Raw genomic sequence first — 18,002 nt, 5'->3', positions numbered from 1 at the left:
ACGCTGGGTGGTTCAGGCTCACATGTCACACACATGTCGTCAGCAGCAAGAAAAGCCCCTTTTTCTGATCAGCAACATTTTAAATAAGGTAAAGAGAGAAGCACTTTCCAAACTTACCTTTCGCGGAGCCAAATCGTGAGGGAAATACAAATATTTAACCGGGAGCGAGGAATTCATAACGCCATCGCGTCAACAAAAACACTCGTTATAAAACGCGCACGGCAAAAATAAGAACCCCCCGAGTTCAAAGAGACCCGAGGAGCCCAACAGAGCCAGACAGGCCACGGCATATGGGAGCTTCACACCCGGCGTGGCTGGGATCGCAGGGGAGGCACCAGCAGCGCCTCTGCTGCATTTCAGAGCGCGTCCGCTGCGCACCAAAACATCTCGGATCGCAGGCGAGAGCCTTCCTATCTGTGACCCTGCACAGGAAATGCCACATCAAACCCAAAATTGCCAAGGAAGGTTACAAAACCTCCCGCTGCACACCCCGCCACGCAGAGCAGCCACGGCAACTTGACTACTTCTCTATTTGCCAGAAGATAAGTACAGAGTGGGTGTTCGGAGCGTTTATTCCCCCAAGCCGTGTACCTTCAACACGCATCTTAAAGTAACACACGGACTCAAAAAAAAAAAAAAAAAGAAAAAAAAAAGAAAAAGAAAAGCTACAGCAACCCTTAAGCCTGAAACGTAAATGTAATTCCTTATATAGACTGCAGCAGTGGTCACGCAGCTGGGAGTAGCGGGGCCCCCGTCCGGGCCGCCAGCAGCCTCCGAGCCGGGCAGGTACCGCCGGGCGGGGGAACAGGCAGCAAAACTTCGCCGCCCTCCCGGCCCGGCCCGGCTGCGGCAGGAAGGCGGCCCCCCCGCGGCAGCAACAGGGCCCCCCGGCAAGAGAAACGTAAATAAACCGAGGGCACAGAGAAAATACTAATATAATAATAATAATAAAGTGGAATTCAATGAACCGGGAGCCGCTCCGAGAGGGGGGACGTTGGGGTTCGGGCAGCGCGGGGCACAGCACGGCACAGAACGGATCCCGCCCCCGGGTCCCGCAGGTACCAAGTTCGGAGTTGGCGCTGCCGGGCCGGGCGCTGCCCCAGCACAGAACGGCACAGAACGGCACGGAATGGCACAGCACAGCACGGCACAGCACGGCGCTGCCCGGGGCCGCGGTCCCGCAGCGGGCAGGGCAGGCAGCGCCTAACGGTCCCGGCCGGGCGGCACCGCTAGGCGGAGGAGGGCGCCAGGTAGCGGATCTAACGGTGCGGGGCGAGCCCGCTGCCGGCGGGGAGCGGCGGGGAAATTACTTTCTACTTCTCCCCACCTCCCCCCTCGTCTCGCTCCCGCCGGCCCGACCCGACCCGCGGGCTCCGTCCCGCCCCGCCGCCCGCCGACCCGCCGCGCACTGACCGTTGTTGCGCCTCGGGTTCGCCTGCTTCCTGCGCTTACACCTGGGGCCATCCGCCATGATCCTCTCGCTTGTGTCTAAATGCTCCAGTCACCTCCTCCCCCGCCCTCCCCCGCCCGCCCTCCCCTCCCCCCCGGACCTGGTTTACGACACTGGGTGGTTTTACTTTTACATCACCTTCCTACACCTAGTGCTCGGCCGGAACCTTGTTGCCAGGGGAGACCGGCGCTTTACGGCAGCGAGTTTGAACGGCGGCGGGGGAATAAGGCGCTGCCACAGGTACCGGGAGCGGGGCAGGACGGGGGGGAACGAGCCGGGGGAGGGCGGGGGGTCCCGCGGTCAGCGGCACGGAACGAAGGGGAGCGGCCAGGTACACACAGCACAGCGGGGAGCCGGGAAGCCGGCGTGTCCGTGGGCTGCATCAGCAGCGAGACCGAGGGAGCTGAGCCGCCCCTGTGCTGTGCTGACGGAGCTCACCTGCGAGTCCTGAGAGCGGGAGGCGTTGGACCTGTCGGAGTGAGTGTGAGGGCCGCAAAAATGAGCGGAGGAATGAAACGCTGCTTCTGAGAGCACGGGCTGAGAGCTGGGAGAGAAGGAGCCGGGGGAGCTGAGAGTGGCCTGTCAGATACTGACAGGCCTGTCAGCAGGGGATGTAAGAAAGAAGGAGACAGACTTTGTAGCAGGGTCTGCTGGGACTGGACGAAATGGTTTCAAACTAAAAGATTGAGATTGGATATAAGGTAAAGTTTGTTGCAGTTAGGGGGGTGAGGCACTGGCACAGAGCTGGTGTTTGGTGCCCTGTCCCTGGAGACACCCAAAGTCAGGCTGGACTGAGACAAAAAAGACATGGAGATTTTGGAAAGGGTCCAGAGGAGGGACACGAAGATGATCAGGGGGCTGGAACACCTCCCCTATGAGGACAGGCTGAGGGAGTTGGGTTTGTTCAGCCTGGAGAAGAGAAGGTTGTGGGGTGACCTCACTGCAGCCTTTCAATACCTGAAGGGAACTTACTCCCAGGAGGGGAGTAAACTCTTGGAAAGGGCTGACAATAGCAGGACACGGGGAAATGGTTTTAAGTTAAAAGAGGGAAGATTTAGGTTGGATGTCAAGGGGAAGTTCTTCACTAGGAGAGTGGTCAGGCCCTGGAACAGGCTGCCCAGGGAGGTTGTGGATGCCCCGTCCTTGGAGGTGTTCAAGACCAGGTTGGACAGGGCCCTGGGCAACCTGATCTAGTAAATGTGTATGTTTGGTGGCCCTGCCAGGCAGGGGGTTGGAACTACATGATCCTTGAGGTCCCTTCCAACCCGGGTCATTCTGTGATTCTGGACGGGGCTCTGAGCACCTGATGGAGCTGCGGGTGTCCCTGTTCACTGCAGGGGGTGGGACCTGGTGTCCTTTACAGGTCCCTTCCAACTGAAATGATTTGCTGGTTCTATGCTTGTACATCTTATTTCTTCTTGTGTTTCACTTAGGCAATAAAATAATTCGGTATGTTTCAATTTGTCTCCGGGCTTTCTTATTTTCTTTCTTCTTATTATTCTTATTTTGCTACATTTACAATTCTACGCTTCTGGGCAATTCTTTTATCCAAATAAATTAAATTTCATTGAAAGCAATTTTCTTAGTAGGATCCCTTTAATAAGTGTTTGATGCATTGCTATATATGAGACCTTGGCTTTCCTGTGCTGCATTTCTGCACCATGCCACCAATGTGTCCCCTCATCTCAGCACATCTCCAGATCAGAGCTACTCAGTGCCAGCAGCACACAGCAATTCCTGCATTGAGAGCTTCAGCACAATCAGAAGTACCTGGATTGGAGGGGATAGTAGGGATGAAAAAGATAGAGTTAGCTCAGGATCCAAAGGGGTTTTTCTCTAAGTCATCAGTTTACAGGGATAAGTGATTTGTTTACTGTCTAACCCAATTCGCAGGTATTTGTTCAGTGGTTTTGCATATCTGTCTCCAGCGGGTGTGAATTGGCTGTTGACTTCACTACCTGGGAGTGCTTAGGGAAGGGTGACAAATCAAACAGTGCAAAGTGTTCCCAGGGACTAACAGAAGGTGCTTCAAAGGATTTGCCTTGGCATTAGGAGATCGGATCTCCAGATACAAGGGTGACTGAGAATCACAGCGTGGGACTTGAGATGAAAGTGAGAAGTCAGGAAAGTTTTCTTGGGAGAGTGAATGGCCAAGTGTAAGGCAGGGTTCTGTCCTGCCATAACAGCTCAACATCTTGGCTTCTTGTGTAGAAGATGGCCCTGTGTGTGGAACTGCCTGGAGAAGGGGTTGCTTCAAGGTTACATTGCTTCAGGATTCTTGAATGTGTTTATCATTCTGTGGATGAATGTGACTACAATGACATGCACAAGTTTTCGTGCTAAATTTCCAACTCTTTGAAACTTGTGTTTTAGAAGGCAATTGCAAAACGAAGAATAATAACTTACTTGGAAGTATACTGGTAGATCTGAAACCCCATGCCCTGCAAGCACATGCAAAATTCCAAGCCCTTCTCACATTCAGGTCGCCTGTTTGCATTCTGTTCTGTCTCTCATCACCTCTGTACAGGAATCCTTGTCTGTTCATTCTGAGCAAGCTGTGCTTGCTAACAGTACAAAGAAAGAAGCAGCCTCCTGCCACTTGTTGCTCCTTCACGCCCGGCTGTAGTGTCAGTGAACACAGGGCCCTGAGGTCTCTGAGCTGCTGGAGAAATGACACCATGCCCAGCACACCCTGAGAGCAGAACTGAGGCTGGCAGGAGCATTCCTACCTCTGTGCTGCTATACCTGGATAAATGAAAGAAAATCAAAGCAGTCTCTGAATACTACATCTTTGATACCGAGGAGGTCTAGAAACTAAAGAGCGCGGTGTTTTACATCAAGTTATCAGTTATCACAATCACTGGGGAAAGCTTTTCATTCAGAGCTTGTAAACAGGCGTGTGGGTGGGTGGGTTGGTTGTGGCTTTTTTCTTTTTTAAGCAACACCACTTTGATATATTTAATTGCAAAAACCGGGCACCTCGTGTCTTTCTATACCAAGTTTATTTACTCTGCTAAAAAAGATCACAGTTAAGGATGCAGCCGCTATGAAAGAGTGCTTTTGCCTAATGCATTCTTCTAATTGTGGATGCAAATCCACTTGTTAAAATTCCTGCTATTTCTGTGGAGTTCTGCAATATCTGAGCACATGGGAGGCATAATCTAAATTATATATACACCCTGCAAGTAAGAACGAAGAATCCTTTTTGTGGAGTACAGCTTTCAATCTGACTTCTCAGTCAGTGCAGGACTTAATTCATGCACTAGTTCATAGGATCGAGGCAAAGCAGCGTGTTTCTGCATCCTCCTGGATGGTGTGGGCTTGGCAAGATATTTCTTTATAGGAGGGGGTGCAACATAACTGTGGTGTGTTTCAGTTGCCTGAATAGGCACAATGTCATTGAAATGTTAGGTCGGCTACACTTACCTGAAATTTATTTGCATCATCTGAAGACAGAAGTTATCATAGCTCAAGAATCCTGCTGGAATATAGATGCCTGCAGACCACATCTTGGGATATCATCAGCTGATGATTATTACAAGCTGTTTTTGCCAACATAATGTAAGCTGAATTTACATTATTGAATAAAAGCAGTCAGTCGTCTATTTGTATGCCTACTCCTTATTCATGTTTATGAAATGAAGTTTCCCATCCTATCCTGAGTGTTCTGGATTCAATGGTGTTCACTTAGTTGAATCAATTTAGAATTACAATGGAAAATGACTCGGTGAATAGTTTCTTCTTTCATTTCTGGTTTGCGGAGATGGGTTTTTTTTCTGCTTTATATCAGCTAAACTTTATTTTCATTTCCATATATTTTCTTGGAATTTCAGTTCCTAACATTTACTTTTTAATGGGTTTTTATATATATATATATATATACATATATATATATATATCTTTATAACATATATATATATTATATATGTGTGTGTTTTTGGTTTTCTGTAGCAATTGTATTTGAAAGATTTACTAGAAAAATGACCCAGAAATGTGCAGCTCAAGTACAGCTAGCTGAGGAACTAATCCTGAATAAGAAGTGAATTTCAGAAATATCAACATGTGGTTTTAATGCCTTCCCAGATGGCCCCTTGATTTCCAGTTTTGCTTTCAAGTGAATCTAATACATTTTGAAGGTGTTCAGTACAGGTTGGGGCTGACCTGCTGGAAAAGCTCTGCAGAGAAGGACCTGGGAGTCCTGGTGGCCAACAGGTTGGTCATTAGCGGCAGTGCACCCTGTGGCCAGGAAGGCCAGTTGGGTCCTGAAGTGCATTAAGAAGAGTGTGGCCAGCAGGTTGAGGGAGGTGATCCTCCTCCTCTACTCTGCCCTGGTGAGGCCACATCCAGTGCTGTGCCCAGTGCTCGGCTCCTCAGTTCATAAAAGACTTTTGGAGAGAGACCTGCAAAGGGCCACAGAGGTGATGAGGGGGCTGGAGCATCTCCCTTCCAAGGAAAGGCTGAGACCTGCAGCTGTTCAGCTGGAGAAGAGAGGGCTGAGAGGGGATCTCATCACTGCTTAGAAATATCTAAAGTGCAGGAGTCAAATGGATGGGGCCAGGCTCTTTTCAGTGGTGTGAAGTGGCAGAACAAAGGATAAAAGGCAAAAACTGGAAGACTGGACATGAGAAAGATGGTAGTTCTGTGATTCTGGTAGCCCTGAGATGTCAAACAGTCTCAAAAAAAAAAGTTAAAGCCAACTGAAATTTACACATTCATTTAAACTGCACTTTGTATATACTTACAAAAGAATGATTTCTCATTATACTCCTCTCATCTTCTATTTTTTTATTATTTCTATACCATATTTTATTTATTCATTCGAAGCTTGAAGCTATGACTGCTAATAAATCATCTTGTCTTTCACAACTTGAAAAGACTGATCCTGGTTGAGAGACGTAAGGATGTGAGCTGCCACCAAACATCCGTGCCTATGCAGCTATATATAGCTATAATGACTTGCATGCATGCGGCTGAACAAGGCAATCATCCTTGTTCAGAAGTGTTTGTGAAGATCACAAAGGCCTTCAAAACCATTTTGTTTCTCTCACTCTCCTTTTGCTCAATTTCTTGCCTACTGTTATTCTCTCAAAAGCAATTAACCTATGTCAGGCTGGTACGCTGTATAAAGTAAATGCGCAAAAACAAATCTAGGGCCTCCGGGTTCATTTTCCTATGCTAATATTAACCTCAGATGTTATCTCTCTTTTAGAGCCTTCATGCAGTTAAAGCACAGCTTAGAAGAGGAAGAAATTTGGAAGGGCTCTTCCATACTTCTTATCCAAAAGGCGCCTCGTGTGTATTCACAATGAATCGGAGATGCCAATTTGGGTACAAGTGTTAGATTGCAAGCAGTTGTGGTGATTCTTTTAGTTTGCCTTTGAAGTACCTGGAACCTCAGATGAGAACGTCTGCTTCTGAGCTTCCTTTTCTACCACATGATGCAGTAGCAAAATATTGTATCAAAATATTATTTTTCTTTCAGATTTGTGACTGATCCAATTACAGTCGTAGTGCAGTTGCATTACCCACTTTTATTAGTAGCACATTTTCCATTCATCTTTGTTTATGATGACGCAGCAGAAGCGTCCTTATCCATTATATTATCTAATTAAACACTAATGTGTTGTGAATATTCTTCCATATGGTTCACGTTTATTTCCTTCTGTAACATACTCTGTTTGTGATTCAGTTCTGCTCCCCACCCCTCGTGCGGTTTGCTGCCTCACAGGTTTGTTTGACTGCTCGTTCAGCTCTCGTGTGGATTTATCTTCTTTTTGCTATCCGTACAGCTGGCTCACTCTGCTCATTAAATTGCAAGTTAAAAAACCATTTCTTAATTATATTAGTGCATGCTCTTCTTACTTATATATATCTGCACATTTTAATGCACTGTAATGTTGGATGCCATTCATCTGTTGTGTCTTGTTTGTAGTTTTTTCTCGCTGCAAAGCATGCAGTACTTTTGCAGGGATTGTTTGCCAATACATGCAGGAAAGCTGTTGTTTTGGAGCTGTAATGGTTCTGGAGCTTGCAACATGTATTCTGAATATACAGAATTAACATAAAGCAAACAAACAAACAAAATATATATTAAGTCTACTAGATCAAGCAAATAAATATAAGTAGAAATCTGATTTTGCTCACAAGCTCTCAACAAACTGTCATTCAATACTATAAGAAGAAATGCAGATACTGCAGTAGTTTCTTTCTGAAGTATGAGCTGAATCATTGCTGAGCTCAGCTGAATTGGTACGATTCTCATTTGGCAAGGCAAGGGTCAGTCTGGTACATACAAACACATGATGTTACAATGGACAGAATTAGAATGGAAAGTAAAATGCACAGATCATATTTTGGGCACTTTAGAGCTGTGTAAAACCTGGTGTAAATGTATTGGAGGTTACTTTACTGGAGCTGGGAGGAGCGACTCAGTGCGAGGATGATCACGTGCTGATAAGGAGTTGGAAAGCAATTATAGTTCTCATGTATTATGCATATCAGGAATTTTTTGGTTGCAAAATCAAACACTGAAAAAGTAGTTCAGATCCATCCAAATAATTATGGTTTTTTCCCTCATGGAAATAAAAAGATAAAAGATTTTATGTGGGATCAAATTGAAAACGTTTTTTTTTAACCCAAGTATTAAAAGCTTCAATCAGAACACCCAGAGTTGGTCCTGTGGTTTCCAAGACCACAGTGGCTTGAAAATTCCCTTCATCAAGCTTCTTCTTATTGGGAAGGTTTGAATGGAAATGCCCCTTCATCACTGGGCCTGAGGTATTCTGAAGAGCTCTGATACTCACATATCAGTGTGGTCTGACAGGGTAAGGTCAGGAAGGACAAGGACTGAGCCATCTCAAGAGCAGTATTATGGAATACCCTCCGCTCCTCTCGCCCCTTAGATGAATGTTATGGCCACTAGGCTATAAAATAATCTTTCTCCAGTTCAGTGACTATTTTCAATTATGATATAGAAAACAAATAGCATTCATTGTCTTTAGGGAGGTGAATCAGCTTATGAGTGCTGATGATTCACCTGTCTTTGATGAGAGGATAGAATCGAACCTCGAGTTTTAATATCCTGGGGGAACTCAGTGACTGCTGTGCTTCCAGATGAAAGATGAATTACACCCAGCATTTCCAAGGCATCTTCTGCATGTCCCAGACCAGGTGCAGACAGGTAGAGAACAGCCTGGCTTGAAGCTCCACAGGTGCTCTGCAGGTTAGGTCAGGTGAAGAGCTAGGAAGGTGCGGGGGTGGCCAGAAGTATGTGTTCACATGCATGGAGAATTTAACTAAAAGGTGTGTAACTAGGATCACAGAGGAGCTGGAGGAAGATAGACACACTCAGGACAGCCTTATTTAAAGCCATCTGCATTCACTTCAGTCTGCCTTTGGAGCTGGTAGGGATCTTGTCAGTAGGGCATGAGGCACCTACAGTTGCACACCTTATAGGCACCTCACATTGGTTCTCCTGTTCTTGACATCAGTCCAGTCAGTGTGATGGGTTTTCCTGTCATGACATTAGTGAGGTTTATGGAGATGACTTCATCTATCTGTATAATGAAGTTAGCTCTAACTTTTAATCTCATTTTACTCTCAAATTTGCAATTTGTTGCCTTGCTTGCAATTAGTATCATTTTTGCATGGTATCTTTAAACACTGTTCCCCGATAAGGCCATGTATCTGTGGATTTTTACCTCATATCCTGTATCACACAACACCAGAGGCAACAAAAGCGTTTGTTATGCCTTTGAAAATGTTCTTGTTTTTAATATTTGCAATCCATTCAAGTCTTTATGAAACATTTGGACATTCTTTGCAAAGAGAGGCTAACTGTGAAAACCTCTTCCCACAAAGATGGATAATTAAAAACTTGATGTTTGTTCCTGCAGCCAGATGTGCTTGTATTTTGGATTCATCATCGTAGCATCTTGACGAGGAGGCTGGAAAAGCTTTGCTTGGTTGTTATTAATAACACTACTTCAGTGCTGTGCCATTTATTCTGAATAATGACAAGAATTCTGTGGGATTAATTGCTGATTTTACAAGCAAGATTAATTGGCAAAATAAAAAAGCTCTTCACTACAATAGCACTCTTCACCTTGAATGCAGGACTTCTATTCTTATGTGTTTAACCCTAAACTGTTTTATCTGTCGTTGATGATTGTTTTGTAAGGACTGCTCTGCTCCCAAATGGCGTTTTTAGGGTCTCTGACATATTAGTCTTCACACTTTCAGTTGCTTAAACGTTATTTCCAGAATGGCTGAGAAACGTTTGCGACTGCTGTTAATTCATCTGGTGTGAAAAAACAACTTATAGGCAACTGTTTTTCAGAGTTTGTTCCGGGGCATTTTAACTACAACATAGTCTCAGTCTGAGTCAATCAGAATCAGCCACATTTTCTCTTTAATGGAGATGCACTTCATTAGTTTTACAGCCTCTGAAAATGCATTTTAAGGACACAAACGTTGCTCGGGTCTCCATTCTTCTCAAAAAGATGCACACTGATATGAATCCTAAACAAACGTTTTTGGTGCTGTTTTCACAGTCACTTTCCTGTGGTAGAGTTATAGATTACCTGCTCTGCTGACTTGGGCAAGACTGGAGAATAAAATAACCAGGCAGACCTGTCCATTGCTGTGACAACCCAGACTGAAGTGCCAAATTCCACAAACGGGCCGTTCTTCATGAGTAGAAGAAAACACTAAATGGTACCCAGCTGGCCAGGGATCATCAGATGTGCCAGAGCAAAACTCATAGCTGAACTGAAAAGGGTACGTTATGTAAGTTCTGCTGTGCGTTCTTTTTCTTGCTGCTCACTGCTATTTCCCGTGTCCTACCATACAAGAGCTCAGCATGCCTTTCCTGCACTGTCTTTTTTCTGCATTTCAGGGCATTAAATAATATGCAGAGCAATTTCAGGTAACGTTTGTAGCGTATATCTGTCATTACGTAGCATACGCTTGCATACACACACATGCATAAAGCTATTTTTAAAGATTAGGAAGGTCACAAAGTCAGGGGCCTGGCCTAGATTCCTGATCCCTTGGTTGTGCCTGTGGCTGTCCCACTCGTCCCTCCCCAGGAGATCACTGCTGCCGTGGCTGCTGCCAGATCCCGGTGTGTCAGCAAACTGCAAGCAGCAGTGGCTCAGCTAAGAAGTAACGTGCTGGACCAGCAGCTGAGGGCTCCGTCTTTCTCCCATTTATTTAAAGGGACTGAAGAGGTTACAAAGTCCGGTTGTACAACCAATGTTATTCTCAGCTGCTACAGCTATACCCAGCATGGATGACAGCTTGTAAGAAGCCATGCTTTTTACATTACTGTCTCAAAGTTTGCTGAAATGGACAAGTTCAGGCAAGTCCTGGCCAAGGTTCCAGGACTGCCTTTGTCTGAGACACACAGGAGATGGACAAGTCCGGGAGCTACGAAAGGGAGATAAGATACTGATCAATGGCCCTTGAGTGGTCTTTTTGTGTTGGCCTATCTCAAGGAAGATGGCCATCCCTGAGGACTAATGGCCCTTAAGTGGTCTTTCCTGTTGGCCCATCTCAAGGAAGATTGACTTCTCTGAGGAAGTCACAAGACTCTGACCCGAGCCGTCAAGAAATCTCTGGAAGGCTGGAAAGAAGGATAAAAAGGGCACGGACAAACCACGATTTTGTGGGCATCTAGGTATCTGACCTCAGATCCCTCCACCGTTGTCCTACTGCTGCCTATTCTCTTTCCTGGGATTGCTGCTCGAGACTCTGCTCCGAGGGACCTCGCTGCCCGAGACTCTGCTTCTAGAGACCACGGTACTCTGACCATCTTTTCTGCGATTCACCAATCTGCTGCTTGCAGCCTGCTACTCCGTTGCTGCTCTCCCCTACGCTTATTTTGTTAGCTTATTTTACGCTACTTTCCCTTCCCCATCCCCTCAATTGTCTATTATTTCCAATAAACTGGTCGGATCAACATTTGAATGCTCTTCTTCTTAATCTCACGCCGGGCATAACATTATCAAAAGAACCTTTGCCTCACTCCTAAATTGGAGCGAGACACAGCTTCACAGGAAGGAAATATTAATGATTCTCTTTTCAGTCAGAGTTTTAGTTCCAATCCTGTAATCATGATAACATTACCCCACCTCATTCTGTGCTTTGAGGAGATGTGTACTCGGTGATTTATTAGTTTTTCTTTCCTCTTTATTCAAAATAGTTCCTAAATCCAAGCCATGCAGCTTATGCAAATCCCTTCTATGAAGACAACAAAGGATTTCCATGGCAGACAGCTTCAGGTAGACGTTTGACTTAATTTTTTACTTAACTGATATACAGTGTATAGAATGTCATGCATCATGTCAGGCACTTCTAATTCGTCAGAGGTGGCTTCCCAAATGCTTTGAGAGACTAGCCAAGATCACAGCATGGGAAATTCCTTCACCAAGAAAAGTATGTGAGGATTCATTTGGACTTCCTTGTTCCAACGGCATCTACTAAAAATATATTTATCAGCTAGGAGTAGAAATCTCTGTTTCTCTGTGGGGGAGTGACATGGGGAGATAGGTAACAAGTACTCCAAGTACTTTTTATTCCACCTTCCTTCTGGGAAAAGATTCAGATTTCTTCAGACCTTTTGCTCTTCTCCATCAGAATGTTCACAAACTCATCAGAAAGTTCTTTCTCTCTCAATTAAAAGAATGTCAGAGATGCTTAATTTCCCTTTTGCAGTCCTACTCGTGTCTAAATCTGCATTTGACATTTCATGGTACGCCCAGTTCCAACAGATGTAGGCTCTGCATCCGTACAATTAGGTACTGTGTTAAGTGATATCTAATTATAGGAGATGTCTCCTTGAGCCATATGGCTTTCCCTGTATTTTCCTAGATGGTGTCTGAAAGGTAAATGTGCAGTTTCACTACAGAGATCCACTGTGGAAGAAGTCATGGGAAGGGTCGTGCTTCCCTGAGGGGATCCGGTGCTCCTTGGACAGCGTGGCCAGACCACATAGAGCACTTCCTCCCATAGCTGTAGATATGAGCTCAAAAAGAAAACATAGGGATTAATTAATACCTGGACGTTGATCTGGAGCCTGAAAATATATGTTTCAGGGTGATACGCTGCGATCATTTCTGCATCTTTCCCATTTAGAAACAGTACTCTTCAATTTCTGAATTAGTATTCATTTCACTGCAAGAGACCTCTCTTCTGTTACCTGGTCACCTGAGATCCTTTTATAAGAAAAACATCCTTCCAGTATTAGAAGGAATATTTCAACTTGCCATATTTAATCAGGACATACTGAAGCAAGATGCGAAGTACTATCAGCTGAAAGCTGAACTCCTGTGTTAGATGCTAAGCGAGTGTAACCCTCCTGTCTGAATAAAGCCAAAGAGTTTAAGAAATTACTGGCTTAGCGTTATGCTCAAAATAATGAGTAGCAAGTTAATAATAAAATAATTAAACATGAAATATAATAACCCACAAAGCTTAAGATCTGTTAAGATGTGTATTAATATCTTAAGGGTTAAAGTTCGTGCAGAAGAGTGTCAGGTTTGTCTGCATGCCTCCCCCGTTTGGGATTAGATCACATTCCCCAAGGCTGAAGGCAATCTCCTTGTTATCATTTTCCATTATGAAATTTTCAGTGCTGCTCTGTCAGGCTGCAGCCGTGTCTTTGCTGAGCAGCAGACGTGCAGCAGGCTGTCAGCCGCTCTGCGTGTGAGCAGCTCACCCACCTCTGGGAGCGTTCCCTGCTCACCCAATGGTGCTGTTACCCATCTGGTTCTGGAGCAGGAAACTGCAGGGGCACCTAAGGAGGAGGAGGCGGAGGAGGCTGTTCCCTGACAGACCTCTGAAATGGACTCAGGGAGTGTTTGGCCAGAGCCTCAGTACATTTTGCTGAGTCAAGTCGACATTAAAGTGAATACAAGTTCTCCCCTGGGAGTCTTAACTGCAGCCAAAGAGGTGAGGAAGTTAAGGAGGGAAGCAAGAGGGCTGGAGTGCTTTTATTTTTTATTATTTATTTTTTTTAATATCCAGAAAAAATGAAAGGAGAGATTCGTGATCCATGGTACCTGAAAACTGTCCTTGTGCCCATATGCAGCTTCACTCCTATTGATTCCATCTAGAGGATCCCTACTGGAGAAGGAATTTTGGGGTGACCTGTTATCCTCTACCAAATCTACCCAGAGCTGTATGTAGTAGGCATTACTAAGAAACTTGCCAGCATCAGCACTGTGCCTCTTGCAGACCCAGCCACTGGCAAGCAGCCTCCATTTCTCCATGCTTCAGTTGGTGTACATGACATCTGGCTGGTTTCTTTCAGTGCATTTGGTATTTTGTAGTATTTTGTATCATTACGAGAGCGTTTCAGTGCAACTTAGTGGGAGTAATCCGTCTGTAGTTCATTCATCTCAGGGCACTAGAAAGCAAAATGTTTCTTGGAGGGACAGAGCTGAAAGGAATCTGTCCCCCAGAGCTCAGTGCAGGCAGTTCTGTGCGGAGCAGGGTGGAAGGAGGGGTGCTGGAAGGTGATGTCCGGGCACAGCCTGCAGAGCTGCTCGTAAAGAGACAGAGACTCGCAACAAAAAGCGGACAAGAGAATCAAAACGCGCTCTTGGGAAGAAGTCCAGCGAATGAGCTCTGTTGGCGAAGCTCTGGTTGAGAACAGGCTTCAATAGCAACACTGTAGCTGCCTTCTAGTGTCCCATTCCTACTCTTTCTGATTTAACCCGGGAGACTCCGTGACCCCTCCGTTACCCACGCGGCGTAGGTCGGGGAAATGACCCATTACGGCTCTATCGAGCAGAACAAAGCCGGCAGATCCGATTGGAAACCCTTGCAGAGCACCAGGCGATGGATAGGGATGCTGCTCCATCAGGAAGAGCCTCGGGGCAGGACGGCGTTCTGCCGGGGAGGAAAGGTCAGGCTGCAGTCAGCGTCAGCGCCTCGAGAGCCCTCGGTTCGCTTTGCTTTGCTTTGTTCCTCTAACACTTTGAATATCTTTCATTTATCTACCTAAGCGGCCTAGAATGAAGTGTTTCAACACCGTGAAGCGCAGGTAAAGAACAAGAACACTATTTTAAGTGGTAATCATCCTCAGGATTTCTGAGCAAGAATCTTCGCTATATGGTTAGGAAATAAAACAACCCAAAAACCAAAAAAATAAGAAAAATAAAGATAAAAAAAAAGCCCCCGCCACCTGCAGTGACAGCACTGAGAGACTCCAGAAGATTCTCTGGAAATGAGCCGTGCCCTGACTCTGTTGGAGAGAAGGTGCAGCCGAGCACCAGCTCCGCTCTGTCCCAATCTGCCTCGTTTTCAACCATTTTTTACACTTCATTTTCCTCCCGTCCTTTCCAGTTCTAACTCATCTCCCCGGGTGGTGATTCCAGCGCTGCTGCAGAACCCGTCGTACTGCACACGCCATAATAAAAATATGACACAACAGCTTATATTTAACAAGGAAAAGAGGAATAGAAAGCGGTACATCTGCACAACGAATAGAACAGAGCACTGACTTGGTATTTCCTGACTTCAGCGGTCCCTCCAAAATAAGAATGCATTAATAGAATTACACTTAGTTTTCTGCTTTTAAAAGGAAAATATTTGAAAGCACAAGTCTTTTCATCTTCCAAGTTCTTTTGGCTCTGTATGTGAGATAGTGGAAATAACACAGGGCTGTGTAACCACAGCAAACAAGTGGGGTGGGAATTCTGTAGCTGCTTGCTGGCCCGGCAGGGAAGAGCAGCCTGGATTTTGGATTTAAGAGGTGGATTTTTTTTTCTTTCCCCTAATCTCCATTCATTTCTATGGATGAAAATAAACGTATTCTGTTGTAGGCAGAACTGGTGGTGACCTACAATTAAGGATGTCTGATATTTCCATTACAAGAGGCAGCTTTTAGTTGGCTATAATTTCAGCTGGTGGTTGTTTTAAGTTTTAACTGTTTAGGCAGATGATTCCTTCTTTGAATATCTCTTGCAATCTGATTTTTTTCAGGGGGGAGAGGACGAGGGACAAATCTGGGAAATGGTTCATCAATGTCAGTAAAGCAACTAAGCAAAAAGGCATCAATGTGATCGTATAGAGAAGCTTTGAACATCTTGCTTAAAATTTGGCAACTCTGAGCATGCTCCAAAGCAGGGACAGAATTAGCCTGCTGAGGAACACTTGATTGATCCACCAGCAAAAATGCTGCAAGGCAGCAGAAATATGTGCATATTTAACCTCCCAGCAATTTTAACTTTAGTGGGGCTTAGCCGATGGAATGTGTCAAGTTATTTTGCTTCCCTGTTTTATGAGTAAAATTCCCTAATATAGACAAGATTTCAGAGGTGCAGACTTCTCCCTCTTATAAATGAACTTGGTCTTTAACATCATTGTAAAAACACAAATCGGGCTGACTCACCACCTCCTTCCTAGGTGTTTTTCCAGCAGGCACTACCAAATGCTCTTTGGGTACTGGAGTTTTTAACCATATCTATAAAGATATCTATGATGCATAAAGATGATGATATTTTTGGAACTCTGCCAGTGGAGACCAATCGTTATCTGTATATTTCTCCATGTCTTAACTCCATTCTCCATCAGCTCTGAGTTCAGTATATGACACCCAGTGGGGCTGTCACAGAGACCCTGGTTCTGAGTCTTCTTCAGAGCTTCACCGTACCAAAAATCCCCTCTGCTCCCACTTGGGCACACATCCTCCTTTTGCTCTTATGTGGGAAGCATCCTCCTTTTGCTGTCATCACTATAATCTTCTGATAAAAAAGGCATAGATTCCATGCTGTTACTGCTTAATGGCCTTAAATGCTATTTGCAGAAGTGGCAGTCTTCTTTCCACACAAGAAGAGCAACTGTGGTTGTTTGCCCTTGTGGGCTGCTCTGTAGGGCCGTCATTGCCGGCACTGCTCCTGTATGAGTGTTTGGAGATAGATAGGTTCACAAACCAGCAGGTTACAAATGAGAAAAGCTACTGCCTGATGGACAACCTAACAGAGTCATTTGATGAAGTTAGGCTGCTGCAAAGACAGTGAATATTCAACTGGTTTGCCATGCATTGAAACCATCCCTCCCATATAAGATATAAGCAATTAAAGAATGTGAAGTAGGGCTTTTTAACATATTTCTGCAAATTTCTGTTTGTTTGCCAGCTAAAGATGTAATACTGGATTTCAGTAATTGAAAATCACAGAGGCCATAGTGCTTTTGTGTTCTAATAGCTAAATAAAGGTTTTATTCTACCGCTCATGTTTATCTACCTACTGCACATCCTATTATTTGGGTTAAGGGGAAAAAATGTGCTGGCATGATTTCTTCCATCTGTTCCATAACCTCTGATATTGAGCTTCTAAAAAGCTCAAAGCAGACTAAACAGGTCGTAGTCAAAACAGTAAGGTTGCTTTTCATGCACTCTTAAAATCAGATGTTTTAATTGTATCTTTTAGCTCGTTTTCTAATTAGAAGACAGGTTCACAATGTGGTATCTATCTTCTTCCATTTGAATCAATAAACAGAGAAGTCATGAGAAAGGGACCTCTTCCCTTCAGGGAGTCTTTTCTTGTTAATGTTGACTCAGGTTGTTCGTGCTTATTCTAGTCTCCTTTCCTCTTCTTCTCACTTCCCACTCTTTTCTCTTTCAGTTCCCCCTCTTGTTTCCCAGATATGCTGCTGTACACATAGTGTGTGTATACATTTATCCTGCATATTTACCTGCTGTGTTGTGAAGGCATTGCATTCTTCAGCCTGCACTGGGAACTCAGCATCCTAACCAGGCCCAGTCTGCTTTTTTAGCCTACAGAGATTTCAAGCATGAATTTCCTGAAAGAGAAACAACAGAAACACTTTGGTTACAAATAACACAGGCTGCACTTTCAACTAACTGTGGGATCTGACTGAAATGTTGGGGAGGGTTTGCCTTGCACTCTAAAATCAGGGAGCTGACTGAGGAATCTCTACTTTACATGTTTGCAACTTGCTGAAATTGAGATAAGTTAACAAACAGTCACACTATTCTGGTTTGCTCTCTGCTTTGGAGAGTAAAATTGGCTTTATATGGCTTTTACGGTTAGTTGGGTCTGACTGCTGCAAAGACTTAACGTGTCCATTTACCTTTATTTTGGTTAGTTGTCTGTGCAAAGATGTTCAGATGTGGCACCCTGGTTTGTTTCTTCCTTGCTGAAAAGACCGCTGTAAATTTCAGTAAGGAAACAGAAAAGTCCCTCACGATTTTTTAAGGAACCTTTCAAAACAATAATATGAGGATGTACTATTTAAAGCGAAGTGCACCAGATACAGGGTTACTTTGAAATAAAAAAGACTGTCCAAATAACATTGGCTTGCTTTTGTGCCTTCAGGCTTCCTGCTGCATGCTAACAAATTCAGAAATTAGTTGCAATGGAGAAAATCACCAGGAACTCGAGAGCAGCCAAACGTGGTGGAGTCCGATGGCTGCAATTCCTTCTCATGCAGGATATACTGGGTTCCTACAGACTGCAGACAATTTGCTTGTACTCTGTATTGCTCCTGCGCACCAGCTCTGAAAGGCTTCTCCTGTGACCTG

At 44.8% G+C, this 18,002-nt stretch overlaps 1 protein-coding gene and 2 long non-coding RNA genes across 14 annotated transcripts in view; 1 reads left to right on the top strand and 2 right to left on the bottom strand.

The window, feature by feature from the left end:
- Nucleotides 1-1,490, bottom strand: part of ZEB1 (zinc finger E-box binding homeobox 1) — a 97,311-nt gene extending 95,821 nt beyond the window's left edge. For 3 of the 5 annotated variants that reach the window (XM_085538849.1, XM_085538853.1, XM_085538851.1), the window contains exon 1: nt 118-1,490. Coding sequence is in view for 1 of the 5 variants with exons in the window: in XM_085538848.1 (XP_085394974.1) it covers nt 1,414-1,471 (58 nt within the window). In the remaining 4 variants the exon portion in view is untranslated. The remainder of the gene's footprint in view (nt 1-117) is intronic. The other 2 variants (XM_085538850.1, XM_085538848.1) reach the window with 1 other exon arrangement.
- Nucleotides 1,491-1,525: 35 nt separating this feature from the next.
- LOC146762152 (uncharacterized) lies at nt 1,526-11,733 on the top strand. Of its 2 annotated transcripts, none has more exons than XR_014943133.1 (3): nt 1,526-1,690; nt 10,003-10,228; nt 11,655-11,733. It is a non-coding gene; the product is annotated as an uncharacterized LOC146762152 (long non-coding RNA). The 2 variants fall into 2 exon arrangements; XR_014943132.1 differs by having other exon boundaries at nt 6,660-10,228; nt 11,655-11,713.
- Nucleotides 11,734-13,441: 1,708 nt separating this feature from the next.
- Nucleotides 13,442-18,002, bottom strand: part of LOC107308983 (uncharacterized) — a 47,619-nt gene continuing 43,058 nt past the window's right edge. For all 7 annotated transcript variants that reach the window (XR_014943128.1, XR_014943125.1, XR_014943129.1 and 4 more), the window contains 2 exons: nt 17,552-17,999; nt 13,442-17,260 (listed from right to left, as the gene is read on the bottom strand). This is a non-coding gene — a long non-coding RNA (uncharacterized LOC107308983). The remainder of the gene's footprint in view (nt 17,261-17,551; nt 18,000-18,002) is intronic.

The sequence above is a fragment of the Coturnix japonica genome, chromosome 2 (assembly GCF_054131305.1).
Source record: "Coturnix japonica strain WE chromosome 2, WE-NBRP24, whole genome shotgun sequence".
Taxonomy (NCBI): domain Eukaryota; kingdom Metazoa; phylum Chordata; class Aves; order Galliformes; family Phasianidae; genus Coturnix; species Coturnix japonica.
The sequence above is the reverse complement of the archived record's forward strand: the minus strand, read 5'-3'. Positions and strand labels throughout refer to the sequence as shown.